The sequence below is a fragment of the Anas acuta genome, chromosome 7 (genome assembly GCF_963932015.1).
Source record: "Anas acuta chromosome 7, bAnaAcu1.1, whole genome shotgun sequence".
In the NCBI taxonomy this organism is placed as follows: domain Eukaryota; kingdom Metazoa; phylum Chordata; class Aves; order Anseriformes; family Anatidae; genus Anas; species Anas acuta.
In genome coordinates this window covers 18004994-18027516 of record NC_088985.1, presented here as the reverse complement: position 1 = coordinate 18027516, position 22523 = coordinate 18004994, and the positions used below count along the sequence as shown (strand labels likewise).

The 22523-nt window shown below is 45.9% G+C and overlaps 1 protein-coding gene across 5 annotated transcripts in view; it reads left to right on the top strand.

The window, feature by feature from the left end:
* Positions 1-2925: 2925 nt before the first annotated feature.
* PIK3AP1 (phosphoinositide-3-kinase adaptor protein 1) overlaps positions 2926-22523 on the top strand; it is a 46650-nt gene continuing 27052 nt past the window's right edge. For 2 of the 5 annotated variants that reach the window (XM_068689611.1, XM_068689610.1), the window contains exons 1-2: positions 3928-3979; positions 8728-9144. In XM_068689611.1, the coding sequence (XP_068545712.1) occupies positions 3943-3979; positions 8728-9144 (454 nt within the window). In that variant the 5' untranslated portion in view covers positions 3928-3942. Of the gene's footprint in view, positions 3368-3927; positions 3980-8727; positions 9145-20699; positions 20734-21011; positions 21046-22523 lie in introns of those variants that run through there. The other 3 variants (XM_068689612.1, XM_068689614.1, XM_068689615.1) reach the window with 3 other exon arrangements.

The window sequence follows — 22523 nt, the reverse complement described above, 5'->3', positions numbered from 1 at the left end:
GAGGGAGGGGAGGGGAGGGCTCCGCCCGCGGGGCAGGCGCCGCCGCCATCTTGTGTGTGTGTGAGGGGAGGGAGGGAGGGAGGTGGGGAGGGGAGGAAGGGGCTGGCCTCACACGCCCGGCCGCCGGCAGGGGGCAGGCGCTGGGCTGGTTAGTAGGGGACTATAACGCTGTGAGTGTAAGAGGACTGTAAGGCTACACAAACATATCCCCAGCCTTACTAGGGATAAAGCTCGCAGCAGATATGCCCGCAGAAATAGTCTAAGCAAGCACTAAAGGGTCAGGTGTAGAGCTTAAATGGAGCTCCTGGGCTCAAAGGTGGGGTGGGTGTCACAGGTGGGGCTGGTCAGGACAACAGTGGGCTGTTGGCGTGCTCAGGGCCCTGATAAGGAGGAAATTTAATTCAGCTGATGTGTAGCGCTGTGGCTTTAAACTAGTGGATCTGCCAGGTGCTGGTCTTGTACAGTTAGGGAGCAAAAAGCACCTTGTGTATTACTGTGATGTAACCTCCCATCGTACTAAATGCCCCTGTGAGAAATGCTATTAAGTTGAAGGCTTATTCATTAAGTGTTTTTTTTTGTTGTTGTTTGTTTGTTTGTTTATTTTTTTCCCTTGGCTGCTCCTGTTGTGGTCTGCCCATATAACATATGGGATTGCTCAGATTTATGTTGCAGAAAAGAAACTTTCCAGGATCTGCTTTTTCCTCTCAGATTTTACAGTTCCTCCTTATTTGGGACTGTAAGACGCATCCAGAAGCTTCACCTGTGAAACTCAGCACAAGTTTTGTGCTTGTTTGTGTTAGAAAGGAAGAGGCACAGTCGTTGCTAGTAAAGTGTTCTTAGTTTAAGTCCTGTTATCTGAGTCTGCTGTGGGGAGTCAGGGAGACTACTAGCTGTGTTTTCAGTACTGAAAGATAAAGTGTGACTTTTTATAGACAAAGTTTCTTTCTATTGCCTTTATGGGATCTCAGAGCAGATGGATTAGAGCAGGTTTCCCAGAACACAAGGGAGGCAAGAGAAGAGCCTTCCCGTTTTATAGGTGTTAGGGAGTGACGTGTACCTGTCTGCCATGAGAGTCATCAGCTGAGCCTGTCCTGTTTCCCTACCAAGTACTCAAATCAAATTGCCTCTAACATCAGTGCACTGGGGGTTTGAGCAGCAGCTCCAGCAATTCAACCAGCTACGAGAACTGACCTCTGTGTGGTGGATTTTGTGGGACAGATTTTCAGGAAAGACAAAGTGACATATGTCTTCCTGTCAAGCGTAGCTTGAGTTGGTGCTGTAGTGGAAATGTGGCAGTAGGTAAGGCAGAAATCACAGAATTAGAAGCATCAAGATCAGGGGTTTGTCACCCACAGGGGAACTGGAGGTAATAACATACATCCTGTGGTGAATTGTCGGATGTGCTTTATAAGTCCAGGGTGACATCTCAGCTCTTACGTTGCAGGGTGGGTTAAGGGGTAGTGCTGTTCCAGTGTGGGAGGAGCAGATCATGCAGGTTCCTAACAAAAAAACGTAGTTCAGCAGGGCTCAGGTTTTGTCTGAATTAAAGTTGAGATTTGTTTTTCTTTATAGAAGAGGAGAAATTTGATATAGCATGCTACTGTGCATGGAGCTGCAGTCAGTGCATGAGGGCTGAGACCCAGAGAATGCGGAGAGATGACCTGGCTCTTCATCAGCAGAGCAATAAGGCATTTCTTGCTTTTTCCCAACCCGCAAATTCTTCTTCCATGCCTTGAAGTGAGACCTGCATGTTTTGATTCCTAATGTATAAAGCATCTAGTTGTCATATTTATTTATTTTTTTTCAGGTGGAGGTTGTTGTAAAGGTTGCTGAAACAATGCGCTGACAGTTACTTCACCTAAAGTCCTTTGGGGAGGCATATTAATTTTCCTTTAGTGGCTACAGAGGTTTCCTGTGAGCTTTGCATTGATTAAATAAAATACTCAGCACCCCAAGTGACACTGGTGCATAGGGAGGAGTCCCATGGGTTCTCATGGAGCAAGAAGCTGATTCTAAAGCCTGGCAGTGTCATACAAAGGGCTAGCAAAGGGAGAAAGAATTTAAAAGTTGATTCCAAAGAGTATATTGAAATCCTAATCTAGTATCAGAGAGTTGGTTTTGAGGTAATCTTTTAATGTTTTATTCTGGGAGTTAAAAGATGCACAGCTTGACAAGGGAAATAGCGTGGAACAGTCATGATGGACATACATGCTTATCCATCTATTTTACTTTTATCTATTTTCTAGTATAGAGTATTATTCCATAACATTCAAGGAATTCGGATAGAAACTCTAGCTTCCAACTGATAAGTTTTTGTCCCTTTCTTAAACCAGAAGTGCATTCTGTAGTGGCTCATTTCTACAGCACCCAGCTGTTCTTTATTCTATTGTATATTTTTGGGATTTGTTTGGGAAAGTGCTGCTTTCTTCTCCACGTGCCCTAAGTTTCTCGTAAGGCTGTATCGTCAGGGATTTTATCCTCACACTTACTGTAGCAGCAAACTGCCAGTTTTTGGAAGACAGGCTGTGGCGTGTAGTTTTGTGTAAGCTTATATTAGGCTTTGGTTGAAGAATGATTTGGAGGTAGCAGGAGAGTTTAATCTAACTTTAAAGATGGAGTTGATTAGTAGGAAACAGGCTTGGCTCCTTACCGTGTGCAGGTAGCTGACGGATGTGCTGTAGGGTTGGTGTTCGTGACATTCAGCTACACGCACAGCCTGGGTGGGACTTTCTTTCCCAGATCGCAAGGGAATCTGGTTTTGCATACTGGAGTGCAACAAGAAGTGTTTCTGGATGCCAAGCTGTGCAGCTGGCTTTTTTTTTTCTGAGTTTGCAAGGGAATAACCTGAAATAATCAGCGAGGCAGCCCCTGGTGGTTTGTCTCGGGGACAGGCTGTGCTGCGAACTCCAGCGGAGCCTTTCCGCTGCCCATTTTCTCTGCTCTCAAACACGAGCGTAGTCCTGTGGACCGGAGTAAATCCGAGTTAGGGCACCGAGCTGTGCTCACCGCTTGTTTGCTGTGCTCCCTCCTCCTCTTCTCCACTTCTGACCGTCTCCTCGCCCTTACCACTCCCCTTCCACCTGCCCTTTCCCCCTTCTCTCCCCGCAGAGGAGCCGCAGGCAGCGCTCTCTCCCGGAGCATCCCGGAGCAGCCCCGCAGGACTTGGCAAACCGGAGCCCGGCAGCACCTGGCCCCGAAACCCCTGCCCGGGGCTGGAGCCGGGGCGGCGCTGTCGGGGCGGGGCGGGCAGAGGCAGCCGCCGGCCGGCCCGAGGAAGCGGCCGCGGCTGGGCCGGCCCCGAGCGCTGCCGCCCGCCGGGCACCGGGAGCGGCCCCGGCCCCGGCCGCCCGCACCATGACGGCCCCCGGTAGGTGCCGCGGAGGGGGGTGGAGGAGCTGGGGGGGTCCCTCCTGGGGAGAAGGGGAAGGGGCTGGGGGCTGTGGCCGGGCTGCGCTGCGCTCCGCCTCGCCGCGCTCCGCTTGGCTGCAGCTCGGCAGGTGCCGCAGGGCTCGGCCAAGCCCCAGGGACCTTCCCCGGCTCTGCGGAGAGGTTTCTCGGCTCGCATTTCTTCCCCAAAAGTGCCTGAGCTCTCTTTGGGGTACGGCTTGCTGCGCTGTGGCACGGGACGGCAAGCAAGCTGCGCTGGGTCGGTGCCAGGGAAAGGGTTTGGCTTGCACACGCGGGGTTAATGGACAAGAGCAAACTCCAGAGGGAGAGGGGTTGGACCCGCGTTGTGTAATCTGGCTGGTGCCCACTCTGCAAGTTCCCCTCTTTGCGGGGAAGCGGGTGCGTTTTAGCTAAAAAAGGAAAAGCGTGCCATTCGCGGGGTGTGAAGTAACGGTGGGGTTTCACTGACGCATGTCTCCTGGTGATGTAAAATAAGCTAAACGGGGACCTCGGGAGACTTGTGGGCAAAACTACTTTTCTCCCTAAAAACAGAAGATGATTTCAGAGAGGCTCAAAAGTAGAACGACCTCAGGTTAGTGTATCGTAATGCAAATCTCACGTTCCTATCACAGAAGCAGTCTTCACCAAACTTATCTAGTTTGTTTCTATTTCCTCTTGCTTGTTTGCAGAGGTCTAAAGTGAAGGTTTTCCATTCCAGACGGTTGCACGTTAATAATTACTGCGTGTGATCATTGTTACTTTGTTATGCATTCCAGCTAGGTGAAGGATGCGTTCATTTCCTCCTACATCACTTAAATGCACACACCTCAGGCACCGCTGTCAGAAAGGTACAGCGGGCTTCTTTGAGTGGCCTACCAGCGGCTCCTCGTACCTCCTGGGGAGGTCTCTCTCATTTAAGAATTGGATTTTTAAGACACCTTGGGTTGAGTTTAATTTATACAGTAAGAAATTGGTTTTGATAAGAAGTGCATCCCCCTCTGTCACGGGTTTGGACTCTGTATATTCTTATACCTTCCATGCACATGCGTGCCAAAGCAAATTGATGATGTTGATAACGGGCTGTGTACTTCTTCATTTAGTCAGAATTTGAGGCAGATTTGATTTAGCAGATGAAAACTGGCTAACATGGCACTAGATAAGATCTTCTGAGTTGGATTAAAGGATTTATCTGCCATTTTTTTTAACCCATTGTGGTTGTTGGACCATAAGAAGTCATGGTCTGCGTAGGAAGGGGATGAGCAAAGTGACGTAGAGAAGCTGTGCAATGTTAAGAGGCCTTGAATTTCCTTTATTGGACACAGAAATATAATGGAAAGCTACTTATGATCTGTACACTGTAAAAGCTGAAACATTTTGGCTTGCACAATGAAGCAGTGGGTGGTAACAACTGCAGGGATTTAGATTCAAAGTTGGGAAGTGTTAAGTGAGCAAGGTGTAGTCTTACCCAGAGCTGATCCACCCCGCTTCCTGCGGTGTTCTCTAGCTCTTTCAGCAGTACTTAGGATCTTCCACGAGGTAATCAGAATCTTTTAATATTGCCATAAATTGCTATCTCATGTTTATTCTTAGATCAGAGATTGTCGCCTCACTACTCCTAACCACGGTGCAAAGATTAATTTCTTTCTCAGAGGGACTATGAGGCTGTGATACAGTCGGTCGCTTTAGGATACTTTTCTTCTCTTGCCACCAGCCTCTGGAGGTTTTGACTTAAGTGATTTATTCCTTTCTATTTCACGTGCAGTTCATAAACTAAAGGGAAGCTGCGTATCTTGCTTTCTCCGTGCTATTTAGTCTGTCAGTCCCAGTTAGAGAGCTTAGACATTTCTACGGTGCTAGTTCATAATCACAGCAGTCTTACGTCAGTGCTGTATAACTGAGCGTGCAGCTAAGCATTAATAAGGGAGTTACAGCTGGAAAGGAGTCCAAAGATTGTTTTATCATTGTAAACTGCAACAGAACCACACCTGGATGATTTTCCATGAAATAGTTAATCATGCCCTGCAATGTTGTTAATGTTGCTGACATTTTGTAAGCAAAGAAGCAAAAATCACTCATACCCTAAGCTTGGGAATGCAGAAGTGAGGTATTGCTGATATTCAAACAAGATTACACGTGTGTGTTAAAGATTTTTGAAACAGTTGGCTGGCACAGATCTTTCTTTGTCTTGCTAATGCATATGCTGTTCTTGAATGGAAGGCTTCCTCGTGCTTGTTTGTCCAAAATCAGCCTGCTGAGTGCATCATCAAAGCACCCGAGTTCAGGGTTAACAATATGCTTGGGGTTCACATAGGGATTTCCTTGTGTGTACAATTGGCAGTTTATTTATGCTTTATTTTTCATGCTTTGAAGTGTGCTCTGCAAGTTCTTACTGTAACTGGTGTGTCACAAGCTGGGGAGGGACTCCCCCAGACATTCTGCATTCTCCATTTGTCACATGAGGACTAGTCCCCGAGGACTAGACACTAGTTGGTGCTGCAAAGGGATATACTTGATTGGACAGAAATAGCATGATCCAGGAAAGTGAGTCTCATGTAATTAAAAATAAAATAAAATAAAAAAAGGGGTATGTTGCAATTGAAAGTAAGTCTACATTTATGTTTTCTTTGAAATGGTCCCATCTGCTGACTTAAGCTTACTTGGCTCTTCACGACCCAGTGTTTTTGCTTATGAACCAAGATAATTTCCTTGGCTCTACTAGCAGAGTCAGTAATTTTGTTTTGCAGTTCCCCTTTTAAAGACTGTTGTTCCGCAGTTTTTCTGAGGCGTGAGCAAAAGGCTGTAGGGCTTGAGGCAAGGCAGCTTGAGGAGCTCTGGCACAGCTCTGTGGGGAACGGCGTGCCCAGAGCAGCACTCCTGCTCTAGATCACTACTTTTCCTACACACTGGGTGAAGTTTGTTTCTCCTGGGTGTACAGGCTGCATGCGCTGGGTGATGTTATCTTGGGGTGTAAATGCTGGCAGGGAGCTTGCAGAGAGCCTGTCCAGTTCACACTGTCTGCATACCTGCTGGAGAAGGGAGGCTTCCTGCAGCACCCGGCAGCGCTGTCAGGGTGTAAAATGACCGGCTTCCCGAGCGCACCCACCCTCAGCATGGCTGCTTCCTTTTGTTGAAAGACTGCTGAGGGGGCTGTTTGCTAACAAGTGTAATTGCCAAAGCTGTGCTCTTTTTAAACACACAGGGTAGGATTAGGTGCTCTATTTTGCACACTGTTAAAATGCCCTGGAGGCTGCTGCCCAGAGCCTGGAGGTAGGTGCCTTCCAGAAAGCTTGAGGGCAGGACTTCAGGAGCCCTGGGCACACCTGAGAGAGCAGCTGTGCATCTCCCAAAACTGTGGTGCTGGGGGGTGTTCAATGTTCCCCCACCCCATGCCTCAGGATCTTACTTCCCCCCCTCCCTGCTCCCAGGAGCAGAGCAGGTCCGACTCCATCCGACTACCGCAGGTACCTCAGCATAGGGCTGTAGAAGCAGAAGTCTCTGGTGGTTCTCCCTTTTGTAGAATAAAACAATCGATCTCTGAATTCTGTTTTGTTTTTCTGTTTCTGTTGTCCTTGTGAGGCGTTGCTTAGCCAAAAGCAATATTTTGATGATAGTGGTGTTCTTGCTGGCATGAAAGCCTTTTTTTTTTCAGTGGTTCTGTTCTTTTAACCTAAAGGTTCCCAGGCTTTGGGTCTTGTTTGTCTGTTTTACGAATTTACTGGATCCACTTCACTGAGGTTGCTTTCTCCTACAAGATTCCATCTGGGGTTTGAGAGCTGTGTTCATTCCGAAACATGCAGCAATCCCACCAAATACTGCTGAACTGCAGTGCCTATACTCTTGATAGCTAAGCCATCAGCCTTCCGAGCATAGATCCCATCTCTGGGCTGTACTTTTCAACTGCATCACTTCTGCTCAACCACAGTTTTAAGTTCGTATCTGTATGGTTTGGAGCTGTGGTGCAATAGTCGAGATGTCATTTCAGTCTTTCTTACAACTGTACTGAGGGTTCTGGGGAAGGTGCAGAAGGGAGTCTTTGGAGGCTGTTCAATTTTGATTGAATTTTAATAAGGTGACTGCAAAAATGTAATCTTCAATTTTGGTAAATTCACTCTTTGCAGATGCTCTTCTTGGCATGCCAAATTTTAGGCATTGCCTTCTACTTTAATTAGCAAAATCTGTCTTTGTTTGCTTGCTTCTGGATGGAGATGGGCTGGAAATGTTGGCACATCCAGTCCAACTGGAATTAGAAGGCAGTTCGCTAATGACATTTGAAATGCTCAGCATTGAAATTTGCCCCAGGACCAGAGCCATAATCCTCAAATCTGAGTAAACTTCTTCACAGGTGAAGGGAGAAATTAAACTTAAACTTCAGAACTTTCTTGGGATTTATGGGGATGGCACTGCATCGTGTCGTATTGGTTCAATCCGCATGTGATTTTTGCAGCAAACAGGAAGAAGTTTTTAAAGGGCCTTTAATCCAGAGCACAGAAATGCAGGAGGGTGTAGTTAGCAGATACCTCTAGAGAGGCATTGAATAAGTCAATGTTGAGTGTATGTCAGGCTGTTATAACTGCCACTATTGTATTATTTCCCTCCAAGGAGAGGGGCTTTCATTCCAGACAGGTCAGGAAACTTTTGTTTGGCAGTTCTGGAGTTTCAATTGAAGCTTGCAAAGTGTTTGAAGCCTGAACAATGGGATTGTTGTGTTACAAGCACTGGGGCTGGCGTATCCTTCAGCTGCACATCTACCTTACAGAGAGTTTGCTTTCTGCTGCAATGAGAGCAAAATATCTAACACCATGGAAGCCATCGTGACTTCCTGTGAGCACTGAGACCTCACTTAAATGAAGGCCTCTCTTATTTTAGGTGCACCGCATTTAGTGCGTTCTCCACTGGAACATGTAATGGGCTACAGAGCATCTGAGGTTGCCTAAAACGATTCCACTTCTCACCCAAAGATGAACTCTCCTTTCATGCCGATTTTTTTTGCTCTTCATTCTTTTCCCTATTGATACGCTTTACATCTGAAAATTTCCACGTGTGGTTTGTTTCGCTTGAAACTACACAGGAAATCCCCTTCTTCACTAAAGGTTTTTGAGAATGAAAAAACTACTTCAGATTTAGTGGGCTAAGTGTGAGTAGGAGTTGAGACACCCTTCGAGTTGCTCTGTGGCTGTGAACACCTGCTCACTTTAGATGCATCTACTGTGCTCTGAAAGTGTTCTGGAGCTTCTTACGCGAATTACAGAGGTAGTACTGCAGACGTTTTCCTGTAAAACTGAGGGTCAGTTTGTGCTTTGTGTTTAATCCTCTTCTCCATAATGGTCTGCACCTGTACAGGAACTCACGGAGGATATGATGTGCTGATTGTGTATGCAAGTGACGCCACCGAATGGTGTCAGTACCTTCGGGACCTCTTCCTCTCTACTCGGCACATCCGAAAGCATCGGATTCTGAGCTACCAGCTGGAGGGCGACTCTGCCATCTCCCAGCAGGAGCTGGACCTGTTCGCCAAAAGTCGGAGCATCATCGTCTTGCTATCTGTGGAGCTGGTGCAGAGTTTTTATTATCCTCCTGTCCTGCAAAGCCTTCAGGAAGCTTTATGGCCCCCACACAAAGTAGTCAAGCTGTACTGCGGTGTTACGGACTGTGATGACTATTTGACCTTTTTCGAGGACTGGTATCAGTGGCAAGAACTCACGTATGACGATGAGCCCGATGCTTACCTAGAAGCTGTCAAGAAGGCTATTTCAGAAGGTAAGGTAGCACATGGGGAGCTGGGCTTTGTGATCTGGGGTTGGAGGAGGGATACATACGATACTGTTCATCCTTATTTTAAATCTTGCAATGTATTTTTCTGAAATAGAAAACTAAATTGCACAGCCAGTGTAAACTAGAAAGTTCTTCAATCTGTTCTTCATGTATGTGGCCAGTTGGTCCCTAATTCAGGAGAGATCACCAGTGACTCTCAGAGAACCTCTGAATTTGTGTATCATAACTGGTTTTAAATGTAAAAGGAAAATTTAAAGCTGAGCATCTTGAAATTCTGCCTGTAAATATTGTGCCCTGGAGTTTATTGACTCCAATCAAGGGAAAACTGCTTTTCCTTCAAACTTAAATGTCATACCAGAACCAAAATAAGGTTATCCAACAAGTATTCTCTAGCACTCAGTTTGAAGTCAGAGACAGCGCCATTCTGGCAAAAGCTGAGTTTGTTACCTATGATGAAATACGAGAGGTAAGTTGAAGCATTGCACTGATGGCTTTAAAAATAACCCAACCGGTCTGAAACTGATCACCTCATAATATGCACAGAGGAGTTACTAGCACAAAAATATTAACAGCTGGAGACTAGAGATGCCAATGCACTGAATTTTAATCGAGTCTGAACTCCAGAGGGATGTGTGGAGCTCCTTTTTCATAGCTTGTGTAGAGATGAAGGCAGAGAGCTCCAGGGAGTCTAATGCTGGTTAAGATGTTTTTCTGATACTGCCATATTTAGGGTTACAGTGTTCCTTGTTAGTCTTAGCAAGATTGAAGTCCTGTGACTGCATCTTGGATTAGGATTTATTTGCAGTTAGTGGCATAAATGAAATAGTGCAGTCTTTTTGTACAGCTGGTGTTGTGCATACAAAGGGGCTTTATGCTGGGATAATGGGAGGAATGATTGTGATGACAAAATTCACACAGTAAAAATAAATTTTGAAAGTCATGATCTTGGCCAAAACAGTCCCCCTGAAAAAACACAACTTAGGGTTTGTGCAGGAGATGATATTATAAGGTGACCAGGTCACAACAGATGTTTCCTAGTACCATTTAACAACCTGCATAAACTAAACCCTGCGTCCCCTTTTCCAATAACCCTAAACTGCCTTTGTTTCCTGATGGATAACCTAGGCCTCAAGCAGCCTGTCTCCCTTCCTTTCGGACTGAAAGAAGACAGAAAATAGTGCCTGAAGATTTGTGCTTTATAAACAAATAAAGCTGACCAGAGATTAAAATCACTTTTTTGACACTTTCTGGCAAAAGCCAAAGTTTTCTGCTCTTTTCCTTCAAACTTTGGCCTAGAACACAATGTGAGCATTTTATTTGTTTCTTTCTTTTTTGTTGTTTTTATATATATATATGTGCCTTTCAGAGTTAGGGATTTTTAAATAGCATCTCCCTAGACTACGAGTGTTAATCACTCATAATTACTAGGGACTAACTATTAGTTAAATTATGGTCAGAGCAAGAGTAAATTCTAATAGCTGAAGGATGTGTGAGCACAAAGGGATGTTGATCCTGAAATCTATTCCCAGAGCCAGCTCTCACCAGCCTCTTCCTCTCTGGGTTATGGGGTTCTGAGTGCACAAAGCACAGCATGGGGCTGAGGACAGCCTCCTGCTTCCATGGCTGCAAGTGGAGTGGGAAGCACGAGTGTCTGTGTCCTTCGTTAGATGGAGTGGCTGGGGCAGGAGATCTCTCATAGCCAGCTGGATCCCTGTTAGTGAGAGGTTTTCACCCTTCTTGCTTGTTCGGGACGCATTAAAATTCAAAGAGAACTTGAGGTGGAGGGGAGGGGACAGGCATGGAATAGATCATCTAGAAACTGCTCTGGATCAGCAACCACTCTGTATGGAGAAGCTGTGTTTGTCAAAGGGAAGCGTGCATGATCTGACTTCTGTGCCCAGAAAGTCTATCTGCCCGTGGTGGTACGCTGAACGCAGAGCCTTGTCAAGTGGACAGCAGCCTCCACTCTTTTTGATGTCTGATGCACTCAGTGAGTTGCATTAAGCTGACCTGCTGTCCTGCACTTTAACACGTGGCTCTCTAGAGGTAAGCTAGCTCTTTCCCTGTACAGCTGCCTGCCACTTGGCATGGGGGGGCTGCACCCAAGGGACCTGGGTGCTGGTGCTCCTGGCACTTGAGAGACCACCCTGGAAGAGGAGCAGAGGTGGGTCCTGCTGGCAGCACTGCCCTGTCTGAGCAGCCAGGGAAGGACTGTGTTGTGGGTCTGGCTGCCATACATCTGTGATACAGCTTCTTTGGAGTGCTTTAGCTACATGTAAATAGTGTTTTTAAAGGGAACTTTGGATTTTTGTTGTTGTTTCTGTGTAACAAATAACTCAGCTTATTTTCTCTATATGCAGAAAGGAAGGAACATATAAAGATCTTACACTGGCTTTAGTATATCTGGAAAATGTATACACAGTCAGAATTTCTGGACTTTTCTTACTGTTACAGAAGGCCTCCCTGGTATGAGCTGTCAGCTGCACACAGGTTGGGCAATGTCAAGCAGTTTCATCATGCACATCAGAGCAATTGCCAAGGCAAGCAGTCCCCTGTCACTGACTCTTGTAAGGGGAAAACCTACTTAAAATAGGCTGGTTTTATGGTAAAAGCATTTGGATGAATTTATGCAGTTCTGCCATGGTGAGGAAAGAGGAACTGGGTGACCTCCCCCCTCCTGCGATCCTGCAGACCAAGTTTTGTGAATGGCCTCAAATGCAAATGCTCTGACACTTCCCCTGCAGAGAAGACAACCCCAGGTGTACATAGATCCCTTTTTGGGTGAAACTGTGAAAACTTTCTTCTTGGCTGGTACTATAAAATTAGCATCTGCGTTACAGTTTGGCTGTAGCCAACTCCAGCATGAGAGACATAAAGTATGGGTGTTTGTGGTGGCTGCCCTCTCCCATAAAGAAACACGGCCTGTGCTCTGCTCTCAGCACTTCACTGTTAAGGTTTTAGATGAAGGCTTCATAGGAGGTCTGTTAAGTCCATTCTCTACAGCAGGCTGAACTTTTCCCAAGAAAGACATCTCTTCCTTCCTACAGCATTTAGCAAAGAAAGTTTATGACCATGTTTGAAATAACATGTCTCTGTGTCTTCCTCTCAAAGCGATTCTTTCCACAGGCATTCACCAGTACTTCTAACAGCAGTGTCAGCACACAGTAAAAAACCAAGACTAAAGCAAAAAGGACTCAGTTCAGCTTCCTCATAGCTCAATCCTGAGTAAGTGGACTGTGTGACACAGGACACAGCGGGGACAAATACTTCTCCATAGCCTGTGTGTTGGCCCTGTTCAGGCTGTGCTGTTGCCTCTTGCACAGCTGTTAGGCTGTGGCTTATTTAGTGCATCATGGGAACAGGCCACCCGCAGACATCACACGCTGAAAGCTATTTTAATTTTTATTAGTTCAGTACAAAGTCAGAAATGAGGAAGCATTCATCTAACCTTGTTGAGAACAAACTGTGTGCTGATGCCGATTCTTGCTGCCTTGTAGACAGAGCAGTTGTTGCTTTAGTTTCTCAGTTGTGGCAAACTACAGAGACCCTAAGGTTTCTGTTTGCAAGCCCTCTTGGTTGTGGGGAAGTCTTTCAGGCTGTGCTCTACACTAACTGTGCTAAGGACATGAAAAAGCTCAGGGTGGCACTGCACAAGCCAGCTTCGTTCTGGCAGGGTGTAATCACCAGCCAGGGCGCAGCAACCAGCCTGCTACTCAAACCGTTTTGTCTGGCTGGTGACACCACGCTGTACAATGCACGTGCATTGAGCACCAGCTGGGAATCTGTGCCTTGTAGCTGGAGTCTTTCTCTTTCTCCTGTGTGTTCACATAACTCAACTGACATCTGTTTTCTATTACACACATTTAGATTTATCTAGTTTATTTCAGCCCCAACCTTTGTCTTAAAATTTTTGAAATGTCCTGCTTTCTAAGCCTACATTTCCAAAATGTTTGCTAATTAATCAGTGGCTTTGAACTTTCAGTGCCTAAGCAAACCTCTTGCAGGTAAAATCCTAGGGAAGTTAACAGCTGCCTGAGAATATTAAAGTGATATCTGGATGTTAACAGCAGTTGTGAACCATGCTGTTGATGGACAGGTACAGCCTTGGCAGAGCTGAATTCTGGTGCAATGAGATGGGTGAGAAGGAGAGATCAGTACTAGCAAACTTCTTGCAAAACAGGAGGATCAGAAGTGGCTGTTAGGAAGTGTGTGGTGAATATGAAGGACAGTGGGCAGCTAGAAGGAAGGTGAAAACTTCTGTTGGGGCCCCGTAGATCCAGAAGAGCTGTAATGTTGCTCCACCTAGTAAGAGGCTCATTGGCATTGCAGGGAAGAGAAGGAGATGCTATAAATGGCCTCATTTATCTGTTGGGAGGGAAATGGCATAACAGAAACCACAAAAACTGTTATCACTCTCGGTCCTGTACATGACAAGGAACTGAATTAATTTCCTGGGTTTCTCCTCTTGCATTGGTGAAACCATGAATGAACCTTAAGAACATATATCAGAATTGTTGAGGTTGGAAGGGACCTCTTGAGATCTTCTAGTCCAAACTCCATGTTCAAGCGTAGTCAGAGCAGTTGCCCAGGACCACGTGCGGTCAGTCAGGTTTTGGATATTGCTGCAGAAGGAGACTACAATCTCTCTGGGCAACCTATTCTGATGTTTGACCACCTTTACAGTGTGTGTGTGGGGAAAGTGTTTTCTTGTGTTCAGGTAGTATTTCATGCAGTTTAGCCCCTCAGAGTCTGTCTTCTGATAAGATCCCTCCAAACCTCATCTCTAGGCTGGGGAGTCCCAGCTCTTATGGCTCCTTTGTGTATGAAAGATGCTCCAGTCCCTAATCATCTTTGTAGTCCTGTGCCAGACTCAAACTATAAAGCTAAAATAACCTTGGAATAGGATACTTAGGGTTTGAGGTCAGGTTGGGCAGATGCATTAGATATTTTTCAACCCATGGGGTTGAAGTGGTTGTACAGGGGGGACTGGTTTCAGCCCGACGCTTCTGTGATTGCTGGGTTGTTAGCTTTTGCTCATTGCTACCATTTATGTTCACAATGAGTTTTTAAGTCTGGCAGGAACTGTTCTGCCTTCCCGCTATTTCTGGTGGTCATGCCAGGTGATCTGTCTAGCGGTGACACGTATTCCTACTTGTTACCTGTCTTGGTTTCTGTCCAAAGGCAGCTTTTCCTGGAGCAGCTTGTTGACCAGTAGTCTCCCTGTGGAAGCGTGTCAGGGTTCATTCCTTTGATTGCTCTGACAAGCTCCGTGTTAGGCCTGGATGCACTTGTGGCCTGCTTTGCCTTGTATCTGTTTCACAGCAAGCACAGTGACAGCCAGTGTTAGCTGATATGTTACCCTTTTACTTCAGATGTCCTGAGGAATGGCAAAGCAGATACTGTAATCCAAAAGAACAGTCTGGGGCTTTTGTGGATAAATTTGAACATTCTTTCCCCATCCCCTCCCCTTTATATAAGGTGTATCCCTTCAAAATATTACCTCGCATTGAATACTTTTAAGGGCAACTCCTCACTAGAAACCACAACTGGCACTAGCCAGTACCAGAGCTGCGCACTTCAGCACTGGGCAGTGTTGGTCTTCTCTCAGGTGCCTATTGCAACAGTTTGCTGAATTCTGGGTGTCTCCGTTGTGCAGTGGAGCTGGTAGATGATTTCTCTGACCGTAGCAGCTATTGTACCTGGTGTGCTGTGTCTGCTTCTGGCCAGTAGTGCTGCACTCAGGACCCCTCTGTCACCCTCATGCTGAGACTTGCAAGTAAAGCAGCAGGCAAGGGGATGCTGTAAACTAGGAAATACAGCCTCGCTCCCTCTTCACAGGTCCGTTCCCATTGCATGGAAACATGCTTCTGCAAGAAGTTGGGTCCTGTGATTTCCACTGCTTATACAGCTTGCTTTAGCAACTCTTGCCTGTGCTGCTTGATGTGTTTCATAAGGCATGGCCATTAAGCCTTTTGCCTAGGAATACTGACTGCAGAGGGGAATCTTGTTAGGAGGAGGCATGGTAAGGTCAAGTACTTCATGAGGAAGTTTTGTGACCCCCTTAAAGGACAAATCCTAGGTATAAAGCAGCCAAAAAGAGATATGTGAGTTAATTTGACACCTGGGATCTAATACCCTATCTCTGATGCTCCAATTTGTGAGCAGACCCCAGTTTCTGCAGATTTAACTGCAGTGTTCTTTTAAAACTCTGCTGGAGGATCATTGCTTGTCTGTACAAGATCTTCCCATTGTATAGTCCTCAGCAGCTGATTCCCACATCCTCACAGGGTGCCTGCAGAGTTTCCAGTCCAAAGCATGCAGTAGCTGTTCTATGCAAGATCCATTTTGGCACTTGGGAAGTTCTGGCAGCTGCAGATTGGACATGGATGCCCGTGCCAATTTTGTGATCTCCACTTGCATCTTCGGAGGCTGTTTGGATGTCTGGAGTGCTCTAAAGGAAACCAGCTGGAGGTAGGAAGGGCCAGCAGTCAGTGCGCATACCCTAAAGGGACAGAGGTGTGAAGCTGGGCACCGCTTGCTGTTCACTTCTGGCTGTAGGTGCTCTGGGGAGGAACATGTTCTGAGTAGTCCTCACACAGAGGATTGCATCCAACTTTTATTTCTGCCAGCCTGTGAGAGTGGCCATGGAGACGGAAGGTAACATGATTGTTGTACTGCAGCTCTCACTCCCTCCCTTGAATCTTTTTTCCCCCTTGAAGGGGCAAAATTAAGTGAATACTTAAAAGTGTATTTTTCTCTGCTATATTGTGTTGAAATAGAAGACACGCTTCTCTGACCCTGCTCATTGAAGAGGAACAGGTGATGTATTAGTCAGCCCTCTGAGCATAATGAGAGTCTGCTTCATTATATGGGAGCTCTGCAGCCTGGCTGGTTCTCAGCGCCTGTCAGGGAGGGGAAACTGTGACACTTGCACAGGAGTTAAGGTTGAGAGAGCATACTGTTATCGTGCCCTTCCTTGCAGATGCTAGTGTAGCTATAAATGACTGGTGCTGGAAACAGATACATCAGAGAGCTGCTTAAAGCAAACAGAAACCTCAGCTAAGCCCCCAAGAGATGCTGGGAGAAATGCATAGATGTTCTTATCCATCTGTAGAAAACAGGGTCAGGCGGTTGAAAGAGCCTTCCCAGTTACAGGATGGCTGTGTTGTTTGTCATCAAGGTGCTTCAGAAACTCTTGGTTTATGCACATTAAAAGCAACACCTCGCGTCTTGTCTTCCATGACAGAATGGGATTCAAACAGACAAGCATAGGTGCCTACTGCCTTTCTAGATGGGAGCAAAGAAATGATAGTCCAGAACTTGTCAAGTACAGAAATCAGCATGGTTGGGAAGCATCAGGATGTAATAAACTTCATACACATCACAAATGTGCCAAACCTTATTTCTGTATAGCCTGTATTTGTAATGACCTCCCCACAGGTTGCTTCAAGGTGGAAGCTAAGGCTAATTTTAAATATCCTCCAACTTGGGCTGTGAGGCTTTAAAATGTGCTTAAAATAAAAGCCCGGTGACCATTGCTAATGGCTTCTTCCAAGTTTGAAACAGCTGAAGTTATTTCTGCAAAATCTTTGCAGAAGTTTGTGGTCAAAACAAACCTGCTTTATAGAGCAGGTCTGAAGAGATGTGTGGAGCAGACCTCAGGTTGTTTCAGAGACCTTTGTTGCGCACTTAGCATTTGTCTTGCTCCTAGGTTTGCATTTGGTAGGATTGTGATGGATTCATCATTACCACAGAAAACTTTGGACAAATTTTTCAAAATTGACTTGAGGATACTGGTGAGTCTTGAGTTTCTCATGGGTAGGGTCCATCAGTGTCATAGGATGACCTCCGCATCGTCTGCCCCATCCCCACCTTTGTTCTGGCTAACTAGCTGGGTAATTTGGTGTGGGCTGCAGGGGTGGTGGTATTCCAAGAGACCATATGTAGAAGAGAGAAGGGGCAGGACTGCTCTGTCAGGAGTAGTCTGATGGAGTGGTTCTCCAAGTGGCTTCAGTAGATTTAAACCCAGCCAAGCGATGTTCTCTTGGTGGGATGTTTCCAAAGTAGCTACCCAGCTCTTAGGTGGACTGTCACCCCGTTGGTCTTTTATGTGGACAGTCTTTTCTGTTGTGTGAGTGTTGTACATTGTGCTTAAACTGAAGCAAGGATAATTAATCAGCAAGTTGGATTTTCATGTTTCTCACATGTGGTAGCTCAGGAGCACCGACTTGAGTCTGTGACTGATGTAATGTGATTTCAGCGTCCTCAAAAATCCTCCACCATGCGTACACTTCTTCAGTACATCTGGCCTCCTCCTGGCACAGGTGTTTGAAGCACACCATCCCAGCCCTTCTTTCTTGAGATTTTGGTCAGGTACATGGTGCCTGTTGTCTGGGTGGTCAGAGCTCTGCATCTTCCGCAGAAGATGTCTCTGTCCTGTTCCCCTGCACCCCAGTTCGGTCTTTAGGTTTATGTACTTAATCCTGTAACAAATTGAACACTAGGCTTGTGAGACCCTCAAGCTAACTAAAAGCTCAGAGAATTACAATGAGCTGGCTTGCAATTTCTGAACTGTCATAGCCAGGCACACTTTGAGCTCAAGGCAGATGAGGTCAGATAAGCTGCAGCAGATATATCTTGTGTGTTGTAATAAGGACTGTGCATTTCACCATGAGCTGGCAGGCCACTATCTTTGCAGGAGGTATGAATGAAATGTATGAAAATTCCTTCTCGTCTTGAAGTTCAAGGGCTGGCAACTTGGCTTAACTCCCCAGTTGTCAGCTGCTCAAGCAAAGATCCTGGTCTTGCGTTTCAGTGACGCAGCCAGACACGTTCTTTTCCACTGGCTCCGCTGCGTGGGCCCCAGCCTCTGGTGAAAGTAAAGACAAGAAGGGGAAGCAGGAGAAGGGAGGAGGGCCGTGGTGGGTGCAATTGTATTTTAAACTGCTGTAGCTTTTTCTGTTGTGAACATCTGTCCTCCAGACAAGTGCACACTTTGTTTTTGCAGTTTAGCAAACTTTCTAAGCCAAGTTTAGTGATTACTCTCTGAAGTGAGGTATACATTTGAACCAAAACAATCTTTTCTGGTCAAGTACCAGCGCTACAGGAGCAGTGTTTTTGCTCATGCTTTGTTAGGCAATAGGAGATGACAGTTCCTCTCCATGACTCTGAAAGGTCACCTGATGTTTCTACGAGCAGAATTTTGCACACTGTCTCCAAACAATATTTTGAGGGGTCTATACTGGGGCAGTGTTTTCCTGTTAGTGGGGTTGGAGGGAGACCCTTGCATTCCCTAAGGCCTTGCATGTGGCAGTGTAGGAGTCGTTGCTATCTCAGACCCATCTAGAGAATGAGCAGAGGAGCCTGAGGAGCCTTGCTGGGGCAGATGCCGTGTGGTAAGCAGTTTTCCAGCTGTTGCTTCTGAGACACTGGATCCATGACAAGAATTCCAGCTGCTTGTTAATACGGCTCCCACCTCCGTCTTTCACTAGTGCAGGAAGGACTTCCCATGTGGGGTTCTGGTCTGTGCTTCTGCAGGCCAGGGAATGCCAAGTGAGGTGCAGTGGTTATGTACGTGTCTGATCACGGTTGCTTTGTTGCTGACAGTGCTTCATCACTCGCAGTGTCTGACAAACTCATGCCTTTGTCTGTCTGGACTTGGGAATTGATTGTAGTGTTTGGAAAGGAGAAGCAATGGGCTTTGTGTCTGCAGTACAATGGGATCAAAGTCAGGACCATCATGTAAACACACAATTTTTTAATTATTCACCAACATACAACACTAATTAGAAGCTCAACCTAGTCCAAACAGCCAACTGGAAGTTACTGCTGACATTTGTCCCTAAACTAGAATAATCCCCCAGAAGGTGCTTTTGATCCTATACATTGTCTTCCTGTTCTCTGCTGATTCTCGGTGTGCTGGAGATTTTATTTTATTACTCTTTTCTAGTCTGGTATTTTTTCTCTTGCTCTCTTTTCTGTGTTTCTGCTTTTCAGACTTTCCATTCTTAATCTTACTGTTGTCAGAACAATGCAACCCTGGTATGGCATTTACTGGGCACTTTCTCATCCCTACCTTCCAGCATTTACTGCAGGGACATGGAATTGCCCTTGGCATTCTTTCGGTGACACAACTTTCTCCAAATACTTGCTCATTTCAAAGAAGAAATTTTAAAAAATAACCTGGGAGCAGCAGTTGGGAACACTGAGACAGGAAAAGTGAACAGATTAATTCACTTGGGTTAAACATTAATGAAGGTCATGAAAGCTTCTTGCACTCTGTTGCAAAGAGATTTGCTCTTTCAGTTTCATGTTTTTACTTTTAAAATACAATAAGGGAAAAGCGTTTCTTGAAGTTAGATGTGATTCATAGAGGAGCTGTGGAGTAATGTGTGCTCTCAAGTGTTAAGGGTGTATGTTGTCTTAGGAGGTTACAGGGGTAAACACAACTTTACCTACTGGCTTCTCAGTTTGCTGAAGCATCGGTCCTGTCGGCAGGTCTCTGATAAACCCGGTCGTGTTCGTAGTACGAAACCAACTTCCCTAAGAGATGGGCATGTGTGGCTATGCACAGTTGCTCAAGCAAATCTTGGCATAGCAAAATAAGCTTTGTTTCCTTGGGGAGGGGAGGGGGGGTTGGAAATATAACCACAAATAAAATGTGACCACTTGCTTTGTAGAACTGAGAATCTGGTTTTAGGTGCTGTGCTTGGAGATTTAAACAACAAGCTGCTTGGGGTGGTGTTTGGAGAGGAGGGGGAGATGTTCCATACATATGGAGATGTTCCATACGTAAGTGATTTTGTAGAGGCAGTTTTACAAAGTCCTATTTCCTGTGCTGAGTTTTTGTCCTCACCTGCTGCTTTTCTGCATGCTTCTCTTCACTCTGTTGAGAAGGGAAGTGTTGCTATGGTATAACCTGGTGTGAGGGGTTATCACAAAATACTGCCTGAATGTGTTTCTTTTGAGGAAAGCAGGGACCTTGAGGTTAGCATGATGCGAGATAACTTTCCCTGCTCCTCCGACTTGTTTATCAGGACTTTGCCTGCTTCTTGCAAAGGCAGCTGGTGTTACTTGCAGTCTTAGTGTCCTCCTTCATGTTTGGAAGAGGAAGCTGACCAGCAGTAAGTCTTGGATGACAGCAGAAGCTCTCTGAAGGTCTTCTGTCTTGCTGTAGGTATACCAAGGTGAAAGTTGGAGGTCTTGTGAAAACCAGTCTCCTCTGCCGGTGAGCTGGTTGACAGACAGGTGCTGGTGAGGGGGAAGTCTACACATGCAGAACTTGCAAGGACAAGGAGTTGCTCGGTCATGCCGTTTGCCTTGGTATCTGGATGGCAAAGCGGCCAGGGCAGGCTGCTGACTGCATCCAAGCACTCACATGTCCTGTGGTGTCAGGGCTGACTTCTGAGAAACCACAGCTGTCAGCTCCACGCAGCTTGGCCAGGAGGAAGTGGATGACAGAGCAAGCTCCGTGCTCTGTACAGCAAAATATCAAAATAACTGGCTGCTTTGTGCTGGTTTCTAGAGCTGCTAAAAGGCTCGTGAAGCACGTGGCCATGCCTGTGTTTCCCAGGGGTGAGTTCCAGCAGGGAAGCTGCGTGGGGAGCCCGGCAGGATGGACATAAGGGGCTGTGTGGGCTGCGCTCTGCAGCGGAGCTACTGATGTTTCCTGGTGGGGAGCACAGTCTTCGAAGGGAAATGTGGTTGGGTTTCTTGGACCGCATTTCCTCTAGCTGCTATTCTCATGAGTATTGCAGACACTGTCAGGCGTGGCCTGAGGTAGCCTTCTTTTAAAGGGGAATAGAAAGGGCTTCCAGTGAAGGCAGAGCCTTTTATAACCACAAGCTGTTGACCTACAGCAGCTGCTCATGGAGAAGCTCAATTCAGGTATTATTCTCATCACTTTCTAATGTGTCTGATCTCAGTGATGGCCGGTCTAACCTGGCTCCAGTTACAGCGGTATAATTGCTGAATCTTTATATGCAAATGGGTTGTCGTTAGCCAAGTATCTGAGTGAGAAGGAGGCCTGATCTAACAGCATGTCACTTTAGAGCATGGGTATTACTGAATGTAATGGCACAGTTTCCTTGCATGTTCATAAGATGGCGTGTGACTGGAACCTGCGAGGTGGCCATGGCATCACTTCGCTGCTTATTGGGGAAGTTGGTGACTTACAATTTCAGAATTTTCTGAATGAAGAAAACAGATGAATAATTCATACCCAAAACCCCAGCGCTTGTTCCGTCAGCTGTTAATCTAATTACTGATTAACAGTGCTTTTTCCCATATTACCTAACAGCTCTGTTCTTACGTATGACCTCCAGGCACTCAACTCTGTTACAGGAAAGCAGAAGTTCAAGATGGGATCTAGCAATGCCGGAACTTCTTCAACAGCTCAAGTGCAGACTCCTGTAGTTGTCCTGCTAATTATTTACCAGTGTTAAATAATGTCAGGAAAGCAGAGGCCTGGAGGCTTGTTCTCTCTCATGCATGCTTACTTTAGATGTTGTAGCTGAGATCCACAGCTGTAGGTTTTCTTTCCTCTGACACAGACCATATGTTGGGCAAATTACCACACCGATGGCTCCATATTAAGGAGTGGGGATGGTGTGCTTAGGGTAAGGATCCTAGCAGCTTGTGCTTATGATTCAGAAATATTAACATGTTCCTAGTCTGGTCATTGTTGGTTCTGTTATCTGTGATGTGCTTAGTCTTTCTGATTTAGTCATACTGGAAATAACCAAGAGATAAGATTCAATTCTGTAACAGTTGCCTCTTCTCCTCCTAAAGGGATATGCTGCCTTGCTCTGCATATGCCAAACACCTCAAGTGATTGCAGTCATGCAAGGGCAGGATGTGGGACTACTGCTTTAATTTTCTCCTGTGCAACTGGGCAGCCTGGCTCTCCCAGATGGGAGCAGCCCACCTTTTCCCAGGACAAGGGTTCCCAAAACTGAGATCTGGCTTCTGCAGCTGATAACTTTGGATGATAATCAACATATTGAGTTAAGGAATTTAAAACCTCAGACCATTTTCTGTAATACTTTTTGATGCAGCCTGAAAATCCGTAAGATCTTCAGTACGTAGCCCTGTGTCAAAGTAGTTTCTTCTCTGGCAAATCTGCAAATTTGCATTGGTGCTGTTTTAAAATCTCCATGTCTTATTGACACACACTGTTCTATGTTTAAGAAATACTGATATTGGTAGTGGTGCCTTACTTGGACTTTAGGGCTGCAGATTTTTGGCTCTGGTCTTTCTACAGCAAATATTAAAGCAGCATTGTGGTTATACTTGCTATGTAGAATGAATCACGAGCTTAAAGTTAAGTGTGTGTGTGACTCTGTGACCAAACCTTCAGCTGAATA